General features: G+C 40.6%; 1 protein-coding gene across 2 annotated transcripts in view; it reads right to left on the bottom strand.

Moving 5' to 3' along the window:
* PKNOX2 (PBX/knotted 1 homeobox 2) overlaps positions 1-13,216 on the bottom strand; it is a 275,457-nt gene that overhangs the window by 21,529 nt on the left and 240,712 nt on the right. For both annotated transcript variants that reach the window (XM_063311480.1, XM_063311478.1), the window contains 2 exons: positions 6,859-6,988; positions 4,894-4,991 (listed from right to left, as the gene is read on the bottom strand). In XM_063311480.1, the coding sequence (XP_063167550.1) occupies positions 4,894-4,991; positions 6,859-6,988 (228 nt within the window). The remainder of the gene's footprint in view (positions 1-4,893; positions 4,992-6,858; positions 6,989-13,216) is intronic.

Below are 13,216 nucleotides of genomic sequence, written 5' to 3'. Positions count from 1 at the left end.
AATGGGGAGGTGGATGGCCTGGAAATCAGTAGGAAGGGAAAAGTGATGCTCACTTTGCCATGAGCAACTTTCTCCTCCAGGGGAAAAAGTACAACCAATGATAATGGCTCTTTTTAAAGTATTAGTGGCTGGCTGAGAGTTATTCTAAGGCCAAATAGGCAAATTAACCCTTACAGAGGTTTGGTTCATCCATGTTACCTTAAACTTTTCTGAACAGTTAAAAACATGGCACTATTTAAAAAGAAGCAGTTTGCAGATGAATTTCAGTGGTGCCATCTTGGTGGACATGGTGGGGAATGTAATGGTTAGGTGGGCTGGGATGCAAGTAGACCACAGTCTAACTAAAGCCTGTGCTAAACCAACTGGGCATTTTGAAGAATCTGGCTGGACACCAGGACTTTCTCAAGCATTTGGTACCAGGAGGAACCATCTGTAATGGTATGCGGGAAAGACCTTGGGAGACAGAGTGAAGAGATGCTGCCTAGGGAATGGTCAGATAAGAGAGGGCATAGCCCGCAGCTGCATAATGGGTGGAGAAAGAGGCTCAGAAGGGACCTTCCCTAGTTTCTCGGACTGTAAAGGAGATGGCAGGAGATTTGTACTTTCAGACTTGCAAGATTTAGTTAATGTAGCTTTACAATAAGGTAGAATTAGCTTATCTGGTTGTGTTTCCTGTCTGGTCTACCTGGTAAGGTTCACACATCTGCCACACAACATCATTCTGAGCAGTGAACAGGAAGCAATTTGATATTATGCATCAGAACCCATTTCAGCAAACATGGAATTAGTGTATCAAACTCAACAGAAGAGGATTGAAGACCAGTCTTTCCTTTGGGAAATCCATGACTGCAGCAAATCACTCTCTCATCCTCCACACATTCATTTCTCAGAGAAGTAGTTTGTAGATGCTTAAGTGTATGCACGTCTCAGCAACAGCTGCTCACTTTGCTCAATGCAACTATGTTGTGCATACATTCATAATTTACCCAGTAAAGTCCTGGGAACCTGCTTCTCTCCCGCTCCCCCAGTTATGAACAAATTCCAGCTTCCAGCACACGTTGAGTTCAAAGTTACTTCCAATTATATTGCCTTAGAATACCCTTCAGTCTTATTAAGCCCTTTTAAAATATGTAATTCTCAGTTGGTTGGCTGGCCGGATGGACAGACAACACCCAGAGGATAACAAAGAAATACCTTTTTAAAAAGTAGCTGGAAAAAAACCAAAGAATGATCTTGGGAGGCAGAAATGGAGAAGTTTTAATGAGGTTGCAGGAAATCAGAAATTTCAGCATCCAGTTTTAAGAACACACATACACACAGCTACTTTTTTTTCCTTCCAGTTCTTCATAAAAACATTTCTCCTGAATGAATTAAACATCAGGATGGCAGCCCTGTGTCAGGTATAAATGATTCCCTCAGGTGCCGCTTGCGATGTATAGCAAGGCCGGGGCTGAATAAATTACCCAGGCAATACAAAAATGACATTAAGAGTGCTTGTCCAGGGCTCCATCAGTCCCACAATATTCCCAGCCTACTTGTATTCAACACATCTGATCAATTTCAGTCTAAGATCTGAGCCAGCCACACATTTACACATTTCAGAAGGACTCAGACCTAGATTTTGTTTTTTGTTTTTCTTCTGGAATCCCACTCAGAGAGAGCTAAGAATTAGGAATCTGACAGTGGACCACCATGTTTTTCGAGGGTTTTATTACATTTTCTATAAAAAAAGGAGAGGAAAAAAAGCCCTCATCCAGGAAGAGAGACAGGGAGGGCCAGAGGGACCTTAAAGGAGCTTGGAGACTGACTAGGTGCAAAGGTAGTCCCAATAGTGCTGAATCAGTAGGAAGCATTGGCACATCAATGCACACTTTTTTTTTTTAATGATTCAAGCTTTGTGTAGCAACTGCTGTTATGATTTGCTTCTCATTAATACAAAATAGGACAGTTAAGAGGAGGGAGAATAACTGGGATACATTTCAAGAAGCAGGTAAAGATTTCTGCATACAAAAATCCGGTGGGGAAAACTAACAAGGAAAACTGTTTTCTACCAGAATAAGATCTTAATTATTCATGCCTCTGTTCTCTGAATCTTTGTTTGAATGATTTAAATGTCATGCGGCTGGAAATAGGTTGTATATTTCTTTGATTATAAAGTATTAAAAGTGGCATTATAAGGGGGGTTGAACTCCTGGTTTGTACCCTGACCCACCATCGGTGTTGTTAATATAATGAAGACAGCTGAACAGGGGCCTAGTGGCACTGGAGACCCTGGTATGTTCTCCCTTCTTGCCCCATTCCTTCAAGAATGCTGATTGTGCAGGTTGGGCTACCATGTCTGGACTGTAAAAATAAAGGTGACTGCTAGATGCCATTTGGTGTTGGAGAAGACATCTGAGAACTCTGATAGCCCTAAAAACAAGTGGTTCATAGAACAAAACAATCCAGAGTTCTCACTCAAGGCACAAATGACCAGTCTCATCATACTTTGGGCATATTAGGCAAAGACCTGGCTCTCTGGAGGAGTCTACAATGCTGGGAAAGGTGGAAGGAAAGAGAAGAGGACAACCAGCAGCAAGGCAGATGGACTCAGCTACAGGTAGTCCTCGCTTAATGAATATTCGTTTAGTGACAGTTCGGACTTACAGTGGTGCTGATAAAAACTGACATATGACGGATCCTCACATTTATGACTGTCACAGCGTCCCACGGTCATGGTGATTGCTATTTTTGACCTTCTCAGCCAGCTTCTGGCAAGCAAAATCAATGGGGAACCGCACAATTGTCTTAACAACCATGTGGTTTGCTTAAGGCCACAGTGATTTGCTTAATGACAGCTGCAAAAAATGTTGTAAAAATTGTGTTGGATGCATTTAATGACCGCTTCACTTAGCAACCTAAATTCCGGTCCCAATTGTGGTTGTTAAGTGAAGACTACCTGTACAGCAACAATGGGTGCACCACTGAAAGATCTGAAGGGCCAGGTTGGGGGCAGATCCTTCTGGAGAAAATCTATTTACGCAGTCGTTAGGAGTCAACACCAACATGGTGGCACATAGTCAGGTAGACGGCAACAAAGGGTTAGCATTTTCGGGATCCCTCTGCTGCTATGCCTAGTGGCAGGCCCCAGTGGGAGCCATATCAAACAACAGAAGAGAAAGAAAAAGAGAGGGGGTGAGGAAAGAGCTCCTCTGCTGCTGCTGCTACTTCTCCTACCACAACCTCCTTGGCTGCTGCTCGTGTGTCAGCTGTTACCTTACCAGCAGCAGCAGCAGCAACACAGCTTGACTCACAAGCCTCAGTGGCCTTGGTGGCTTCTCCAGCAGTCGCTGCTGCCCGCTCTTCTGGCTCTCCTCTTCCCTGCTGGTGAAGGAGCAAGGGGCGACAGAATAAACACATCATGTTTGGGATGCAACACTGTAGATAACCACCAAAGGGCAGCAAACCAATGCAGAGCGAATAGACTCTTTGCTGCCATCTAGTGGTCATCTGAATATCTGCAGCACCCAGGAGAGATTTACAGACAGATTAAGGGGGCGGTCTTCTGAATGAGAGGGGGAGGAGGTTCCTTCTGAGTGTACTGGTCAAGCAGGAGGGGGAAAGAGATACTTGGAAGGCTGGTGAGGTGAGGAGAGACACTGCTCAGTGGGGATGGCAGAGAAAAGGTGGGACCTTCCTCTTCCCTTTCTCTCAATCGCTGTCAACTGTAGAGAGCTTAGTGCTGAGTGCTCTGATCACTGGGGGGAGGGCTCATCTGAGATCTTTTCCTTAGGGTACAGAGAACTCTATTCATGTCCCTGTCCATCACCACTCCTGGGTGGAGCTACATAACGTGACCCACACAAGTCTCTCTTGTTCCCCATAAAGGGCCGTTTAGACCTAGTTCCATTAAGTGGTGTGTAGGATCCCCTCTGCTCCAGTTCATTGGTTGCTCTCATAGGAAAAATGCACAGTTCATGCCAAACCCTGTTTTGCTGTTTATACAGGCAGGATCCATTTTATTTTTTATTCCAGTCATTCTCTTGGAGGTTCTTCATGTAGCCCCTTTGCCCACTTGCAAAATGATTTTTTGTTTCCATTGAAATGTCTATGCATTTTCTCTGCCTCTTTTATTTTAACCATTCCTGCTTTTTTTGACAACATTCTTTGAAATATCATTCCCCCCCCAAATGAGGATGAGAAGAAGCCACATCTTCTTCTCATCCTCATTTTTGCAGAAATCTTTCTTTTATGTGCATTTTTCTCATCCATAGCTTCTTTCACTTCATCACTCCTCTGCAAATGTAATTGCTTTTATTCTCTTCTAAGCAGAAGATATTTACCTCTGTCACCCATCATGACTTGGATCAACTGAAACTTTTACATAATCCTTTTCTTAGTAAGACAGAAAAGGTGAAGTAGGTTACCAGCCTTAGTCACACCCATTCCACATGCAGCATTACCTGCTAATGGTAACAACAGCACATGTCAGCACCTGAACTCATAAACTGTATAAAATGCTGGTCAATGACTGTAATAAAGACAATTGAAATGGTCAGCTGGGATCCATTTTAGCCAAAGAATAGTTTTACCCCCACGCACACTCATACTATTCCTGTTTCTCAAACCTAGAGGCTGCCTTTTGCAAGCCAACGTATTATATACTATTTTTTAAAATCTTGCATTTAAAAATAGCAATTCAAACATATCTCCCTCAAACAATGATCTTCTGTAGAGGAATAACCTTGCCTGGAATGGGTAGATCAGTATCTCCCCCCACTCCCCACTAACCCCATGTAAATGTACATCTATATATTTCTCCTAATGATAGAACACTTCAAGCTTGGAAGACACTCAAGATCTGCAAAAGCTTCAGAATAACCCAGTGACTTGGAGCATCCTTTTGCCTCTTACCTGTGCATTCTGGATCTGAATGGCCCCTTGAGGAATTGCTTGGGTTACCACCTGGCCCTGAGATGTTACCATAGTTACAGGCTGGTAAAGGGCTCCACCTGGCAAAGAGATAGGATTTCACAATTTTAAGTAGAAATCTAGTGGCAGCCAAAAACAAAACCCAAAGTCAAAACCCATGAGCCAACAAAAGTTTTAACCAACCTTATGTATTTGAAAATATTTTTGAGAAAAACTGGCTCTGGAGGGAACCTACATTACCATCTTTGCCTGAAATATGTGTTTTTCTCCCTAAGTTCATCATCATAAGGACTGAGTTGAAAATATTGACTCTAAATCTGGACTTTCTATAGTTCCCATATATGGCCTTCAAATACCTTTTTTGCAGCCTGCACCACTCCCTGAAATTAGTTAACAAAAAACTAATCAGCAATTTTTAAAGTTAGCAATTGTTAAACCCGGAATAGACTTATCACACTTCACATTTTTTTAAAATTGTCCCCTGATAGGAAAATCCTGTCTTCCTCATTTCCAGTGAGATCCTTATATCACTGAACCTCTCATTGGGCCTTTAAAATCATCATCATCACCACCACCACCACCACCACCACCACCCTTTAGCTGCTGAAATGTTGCCCAACCTGTGGAATATATGAATAAACAAACAGCCAGTTTTTTTTTCTCCTTAAACTCAAAATTGCCAAAAAGAAGGCACTGAAAGTGAAAAACAAATTTGTTTAATCATTGCTGGCAGCAAGTTTAGGAACTGCTCATGAATGGAAATAGAATATGATTGTACATGGTGAGGTGAGGATTTCACCTTGATGGATGGATAGCTGAACAAACACTTGCATTCATCAGACAAATGTGATAGATTCATTTACTGAAATACGGTTTATACTCATTTCTTATAAAAATAGTAGCTCCATGAAGATTAAAAAACAAACGGGTGCAGAGATGCATGCATGCAACCTCATTCCCAGCATGCAATCTGTTCTTTGGTAGACCTTCACACGCTGAGCAATAAGATCTGAAGTAGGTTTGCAAGTGGGTTCAGCTTACTAATTCGCTTACTAATTCCCCCTATGATTAGAAGTCTTACTATGGCACCAATTGCACTATGCACTAAGTGCATTGATTACAAGTACTTGCCAACTGCTCACCCTCTTTCATGCAAGAGTGGGCAACCTGTGATCCTGGGACTCCACACAGCCCGTCCAAATCCCTGGAACAATTCAACTTTTGCTGAAAACTGGCATCAATGTGTACCACCATTCTGAGGTGGGACACACTAAAAAAAATATAGGCGCTCTTCTGAAATCTCTTTCTGATACCAGTTATGCTTGTTTGGTCACAAAGTTTAGTACAATACTGAACTCCAGTCCCATGAGGACTTAACTCTAAGAAACTTGCCAATTCCATATACTGTGTTAAGTGAAAGATAGATGACCATTGGAGAGCCTGTTGCAGGCAGTTATCTTAAAAGTGAGAGGCTTTTAAATGTCAGCACAATCTCTTAAAAGAAAAAAAACAAAAAAAGCCTGTGATTCATATGTGCTGAATGACCTGGGCAATTAGTGCATAACATAAAAAAGCAAGATGTGTGTGCATGTGGGAAAGATTCCTGAGAGGTTGTGCGGAATGCACCAGAGGGACTTTGCAGTCCCTAAAATGTGCTTCAGGGCTCACAGGAGCACCTTGCATGCCAGTCTGAAGGCTACGTTCCCACTCCTGTGCATTCTGAACCACCTTTTTGGAGATTAAATCCAGCCCTGCGTAGCCTTATTAAGAAGACGAGGGTACAGGAAGATATGTGCGCATGTTTTTAAAGACCCCATTAGCCAATTTCCACAGTGTTCTCTCTAAATTATGCATAGTTCAAATCTGGTTATTGAAGGGGGTTAAAAATACCAAGCATGCAAAAGACGCAACTAACATGGTCACGGACGTATGCTCCACGCCTCCCACCTGACACAACTTGTGAGTTGACTGTTGCCATGGAGATATTCCCCTGCTGCAGAGCTGAGGCAGGTACCACAATTCCTTGGGGGTTGCCAGGTACAGCTGTCATGGAGTTGGGAGAGTTTTGCAACATATCCTAGAGAGAGAGAGAAGAAAAAAACAGGATGGGGAAGAGAAGTGCAAAAACACTTAGTATGCTGCTCATGATAGGTCAAGTTTCAGCTCTAAGGACTTCTTAAATGAAAATGAAGATGGGTACCACCATCACCACCATCTTTTTTTCTGTAGTGTTTGCCTTATCTCCTTTTGATGTTGAGGCTTGTATCGTGAGCTGAGACACAAGAAGCGGCTAGTGCTTATTTTATAACTTCTTATAATTGAGCACTTTTATCTCAACATTCTCATCCAGTCCTTAGACAATATCCACTCACTTTTACTTGATAATGCCGCAACCAGGCCTACCAAGGCAGCCTACTCAGAAACCTATGTGGAGCAGGATACCATTATCCTTTGGAGTCTGCACAGTCCCCACCCCAATTTTGTGATGCAATTCTCAGCTCAAAATAATTGTGTGTTTTGGGATATAGTAAGTTTTGAAATTAAATACATGCAGATAAAAGAACGAAAGGAGGAGGGGGAGAGAGAGATTTCACTTCTTGGAAAGCTGCATACTGTTCTTAGCTCATTGTTTGGCCAACCGTGTTATCAATGCATATTTGGATAAAAATGTTTGAAAATAAAATACAGATGGGAAAAAATAGAAAAATAGAATTTGATGAGGTCCGCTGCATGCTTGTTGAAAAGCTGGTTTATGATGCATGATCAGCCATTAAACTTCTTAGAAACTTCTGATTCCTAGGATTTCAACTGAGCCCCTACAATATGGCCCTGGTAATTCAGCCTTCAGGCTTGTTGAGTACATTGTACAAGCCATCTGCTCCTCTTGGCTGTCACTAGCCTTGCCAGCAAGCCATGCCTTTTGCCAAGGCAAACTAAATTTATAGTGAGACATTCTTTTCCATGAGCTTGTGGCATTATCAGTATGTGGCACTGGGAAAGCCCCAAAGCAGAATAGATGCAGAACAGAAATATTCAATTATTAAAGAAGACAGTCTTGTCATTGTTGGGGATAACAGGTCAGCATTCAATTAACACTTTTCATTGCTCATTAAATATTTGTCTTATCTAAGTAAACCCATATAGCTAATATTACTTTCTTGAGGATGTTGATCAACATACAATAAACAACTTTCCAGCACCCAGAAAATGCAAATGCCTGTGCAAACAATCCAGCAGAAAGACTGTTTGGCTGGGTTCTTAATTTCTTATTTCTTTGTAATAGCCACAAATTTAATACAGAGCTGAAAACATTTTATTTCCATCCTGGCTTGCTACTCTGAAGGCCCAAAATTTGAGCCCTGTTACTTCACTGATATGCAAGAAATTACATCTTGGCTTGCCATCCACAAGTAGGATTGTGGTCTTTCCACATTTCACTGCTTAGGAGACCTACTTGTAATTGTGACTTTTGATTTATTTCGGTCATTATCAGTGGGTAGGCTTTTAGGAATCTGCTTGGTGTTTGTTTTGTTTTCACAAATAGCCTGAAGTCCACCAACTGGATCAGATGCAATATAATAGCTGGTGACCCAACATGCATCAACAGTGAAGGCTAGGTTGTCTATTAATGCACATTCAACACAGGATTTTGTTATCTGTATCAGAACCAAATGTGAAAACATAGATCTGCTCCTGGTCTTTTTCCAACAATACTTGTTCAGTAGTTGAACTGGAGAAGAATTGTTAGGCAGTTGCAAATCAGAAACTTCTACAAATCTATTAAAAATAATCCAAAGAACGGTGTTAAGTATAGCATATTAACTTATTGTGGGACATAATCCCCAAGTTTTCATCTTGATCTGTTCTTCATTTCTGTAAATGAACTTAATAGTAATGTGAATTGTTATATTTATTGCTTTGGTGAATCCAGTTTGATATCTTTCAGGTTCAGAGAATCTGTTTCATATAGAGTAGTTTCACATGAAAACTCATGGCATTGTAGCAAATCATTACAGTAGTCTAGTTCTAAGGTATCAAAACCGTTTACATGATTTGATTGTTGAAAAGAGGCAACAGAACACAATCTGGAACTGGGGGAAAGAAGAAGAGGAAAAGAATGACCAGAATCCTCAATTTCACACTGCGACTTTCCCATGAAATTCAAGTAGAAGAATTTTGCTTTGCCATTTCTGAATTTTGTATGAAAATTTCAAACTCTTTCATATTTTCAGTAAGTTTTTTTCCCCATCAGCTTTATTTTTCATCTTTCCCATACTATATTGTCTGCTTGACTTTATTTAATGACAAGCTTTTATTCTATTCATTTAAAAATGTCTGCAGAATTAAAATGCAAACCGTAAAGCAGTGTAACTGCAAACAAAACATGCATCCAGGATTCTTCCAAATCTTTATGATAAGAAATGTCTACTTTTGAATGTGTTGCTGTGCTGCTTGTGCATGTAGAACTTCCAAATGGCTGGGTTATTTTTCTTGGCGCAAAACTGCAAAAACGAATTATTTTCTGCAGCCTTTTTGTTGTTGTTAAAGAAGGCTATCCCAGAATAAAACTTTCAGTGTCATACTATTTTGTGCTGTTTCCTTATTGAGAAAAGCAACACTCATATTTAGATATCAGTGTGAATGCATCTTCAGAGTGAATTTAAAATTCACTGAATGAGTAGTCAGTCATGCTTATTCAAGTTTTCATGGAAAGCAAATATAAAACTGAAGGCAAAGTCTTTGAAACCCTGAATGCTTTCAAGTTGCTGTAGCATTTCCTAAAGCAAAGACTTTTTAAATTGTGGGAATAACTTAGATGTCTATTGCTTATATTAAGCCCATAATCTGCACTTTCAATAACGATCACCATTCAGAGGTTAGCTAGTACAGTTACTGTATTTACATATGTGAGACAATATCTTTGTCATTCAAGGGATGAATTATCTTTGAGTTATAATCAAAGATTCATTTCTCTTAATGGAGGGATGGCTCATTCAACCCTAAGGAGGTTGTGGTACCACAATTTCCAGCATCACTTACTATTGGCTTTGCTGATGAGACTGATGACCACTGAGGTTCAGACCATCTGGAGGGGGGGGGGGGTCAAAGTTTGCCACTGCTGCAACCTTCCCTAATGCCCAGATGCTGTTGTATTAAGAGCTCCATCCTATCTCAGCAGGAGGCATGCTGAATATAGCCCAACAATATACAAGAAGCCATGGTTGGGGAAGGCTGCATTAGTGGAAAAAGAAAGGAAGACTCCCTCATGCTGTTGGAGTCCTCTTTCCCTGGATGAAAGAAAAGGAATTGTGCATGGAGCCCTCCATGGCTTATATGCACTTATTTGGAAGATTTCTTCTGAGTAAATCCTTGAAATATACTGTTCATTATTGGAAAGGATCAGAAATGTACATCTTGAACATTCTTGTTTTGCACAGTGAGCAGAAGAAACCAGCCCCTCTCCTTGTATGGATTCACCAACCATCCAGTGATCTTGCTTTCTCCCTCTAGGACCATCCTTACAATCACACCAGGCAGTGAGAGAAAGAGGGAAGAAAGCATATCTGGCCATCCAGATCCATAGTTCCAATTGGGAATGTGAATTTCACTTTAATATTTTATTCCATAGCTGTATGCCTTTCCTTCTGGCCTAGTATTTTACATGTGGCAGAATAAAAACTGCCCAATTTATAGAACTGCAGAAGGGAAGAGAGAGTCCCAGTCTCCTGGAGTCAGAATTGAGCTTGTATTCCCCTCTTTTCCCAAGATTACTTGTTCCTCTCTCTCTTTTCCTCTGTAACATGAATCTAAGTAATTAACAACTTGAGAAAAACATTAGCAAGCTGCCTTTCAACAATGCTGGCAGCAGAGTGGAATTTTTATCCTGCTGCATCACTTTCCAGTGGGGGGCAAGCTCACCATGAGTGCAGATGATGATTCTTCTATTTCAAGCTGCTAGGATTAATTCTGAACCATGACAAATTTCACACTCACTCTCTCCTCTTTCTTAAAACATGTGTGTAATGCCAAGCTGCTGTGGAAAAAAACTTGACTTTCCAGTGCTCTTCTCCACTTCCTCCGAGAGGTAGTTCTTTTCCAAAGCCCCTTGTACTGTTATGGGAGGGATTTCTATCACCTCCCCACCCCCCAGCCCTGACTTGAGACAACCCTAGTCTTATTGCCTTTAGAATGAAATCCAAGGGCAGTAGATTTATGACTTCATGCAACCTGTCTCCAGTGCACTGAGGCAGCAAAGCTACATCCTCAACATTACTGCGTTCAGATGAGATACGCAGATGGATGACTAGCTTTGGGATGTTTACAAAGAGACGTGGAATTCAAATATGTAAATAAAACACTGAGTGTATTTGTTATTAATCAAAATAATTCCACACCATCTTCAGTGAAAACAAGGCACCAGTGAATTAATGTCAGCTAAGACTGGGTGTGCATGGAGGAGATTCAAACCTAGAGCATCTCTGTGAGTTAATGGCATACTTTCCCCACCAGACCTTAGTGCAAGGCCAGCGTACTCTAGGATCAGTGTCATAACCTGGAAAAGCTTCTGAAAAGGACATTTGCCCATTATTTCATCCCATAAAACCAATGGAACTTAATAAATCAATGCAAGAAAAATGCAGTTGGGCAACGAGAAAGTTAAAACTCAACATATTTATCAACCCTTTTAAAAGAAGTTTCTCCCTAAAACATATAACTATATATCTACGCCAACTAATCTTTAGGCAGATTAAAACATTCTGCTCACAATTTCTGATATCTTCATCTCAGTTCCACCGTAACCATGTAATAATAAACTAAAAAACGACCAGATATGGAATTTAAGGTTATTTATAAGATTCGCAGAATAAAGGTCTGAACAAGAACAACCACCACCATTTTCTTTCCCTTAAACGAGCCCAAATTTGTGCTTCAATATTTAATAAAAACAATATACAATATAATTGTCATATAACTATTAAAAAGATCAATACTGAGAAGTGTATAATATTACACACATACACATATAGACACACAGACATGCACATATTCATTTATTAAACATGTCACATAACATTTAATCCAGATTAAGGCTACTGTTCAGTTTCGCCCTCCAAGTCACCTATTTCAGTTCAGGATTTTTGGCTAGTCAATAATGTAAAATTAGCTGCAGTTATTGGATCCGCAACCCAATGTGGTGGTAGAGAGACTGAGAGCTGGCACACTGCCAGTGACTTCATGGCATCACATCTCTATATCTATCTGGAGAATAAATGCATGAACTGAACAATAACAAGAGGACAGCAAAGAGTCATGTCACCTCTTAAGGAGAAGCAAATTGATTATGCTGTAACAAATTTGTTTCCTGGACTATAGTCCACTCAACTTTACTTTAGTCAACATTTACAGCAAACAAGAAAGCAGATGCGTAAGGATGTAACCTCCCTCTTGAAACACTTAAAGAATTAACAGTCCACACAGATTGCCTTGCAAAAATATATCAAAAAGAGGCATGCTACTAGTTACCCAGAAGAAAAAGAAAGACATAAACTCTTCCATACCTCCGCTAATCACAACAGCAACCTTGGGGAATCATAGAATCATGAGGCTGGAAGCAATTGTGAAGATCTTCTATTCCAATCCCATGCCCACAGCAGGAATCCTCAGACCAGCCCAGACAACTGGCTGTCCAAACTTTGTTTGAAAACCACCAGTGATGCAGTACCCATGACTCTGGCAGGCAGGGGTTCCACTGTTTAAGAGCATGCATGGTCAGGAATTTCCTCCTTATTTTGAGTTTGGATCTCTCTTTGTAAAGCTTTCACCCTTTGCTTCTCATCCTACCCTCCAGCACTATAGAGAATAAATCCACACCATCTTCTCTGTGACAGCCCTTCAAATATTTTAAATCTCTCCAGCCACATGTTGAACCCTTTCATGAGGCCCACCGACTCTTCTCCTCCACTACATTTATATACGCCATGATAATTATTAATAATTCCTACTTTTAATTGCCATATGACTGCAACAGATGACCAAAGCTAACACATTCTGGAAACAAGAGAAAGAAGAAGAGAAGTAGTAATACAGTAATAGTTGCAGAGTAAAATATAACAGCACTTAAATTTGGAGCTGCTCATCCCTCAGGAGTGTCTGTGTTTCTCATTATTCCAAGCACTTGTTCAATACCCATGACTGGGAATAACTCTAAAAGGTCATGCAGTTTTGATAGGGAATAATTAACATTTCCTAACTTTAATGATCAAATGCCCAGTGACCTCATCAGTACTGGGATTTTAAATGACAG

The sequence above is a fragment of the Candoia aspera genome, chromosome 9, assembly GCF_035149785.1.
Source record: "Candoia aspera isolate rCanAsp1 chromosome 9, rCanAsp1.hap2, whole genome shotgun sequence".
NCBI classification, from domain to species: domain Eukaryota; kingdom Metazoa; phylum Chordata; class Lepidosauria; order Squamata; family Boidae; genus Candoia; species Candoia aspera.
This window is presented reverse-complemented; position numbering and strand designations above follow the sequence as displayed.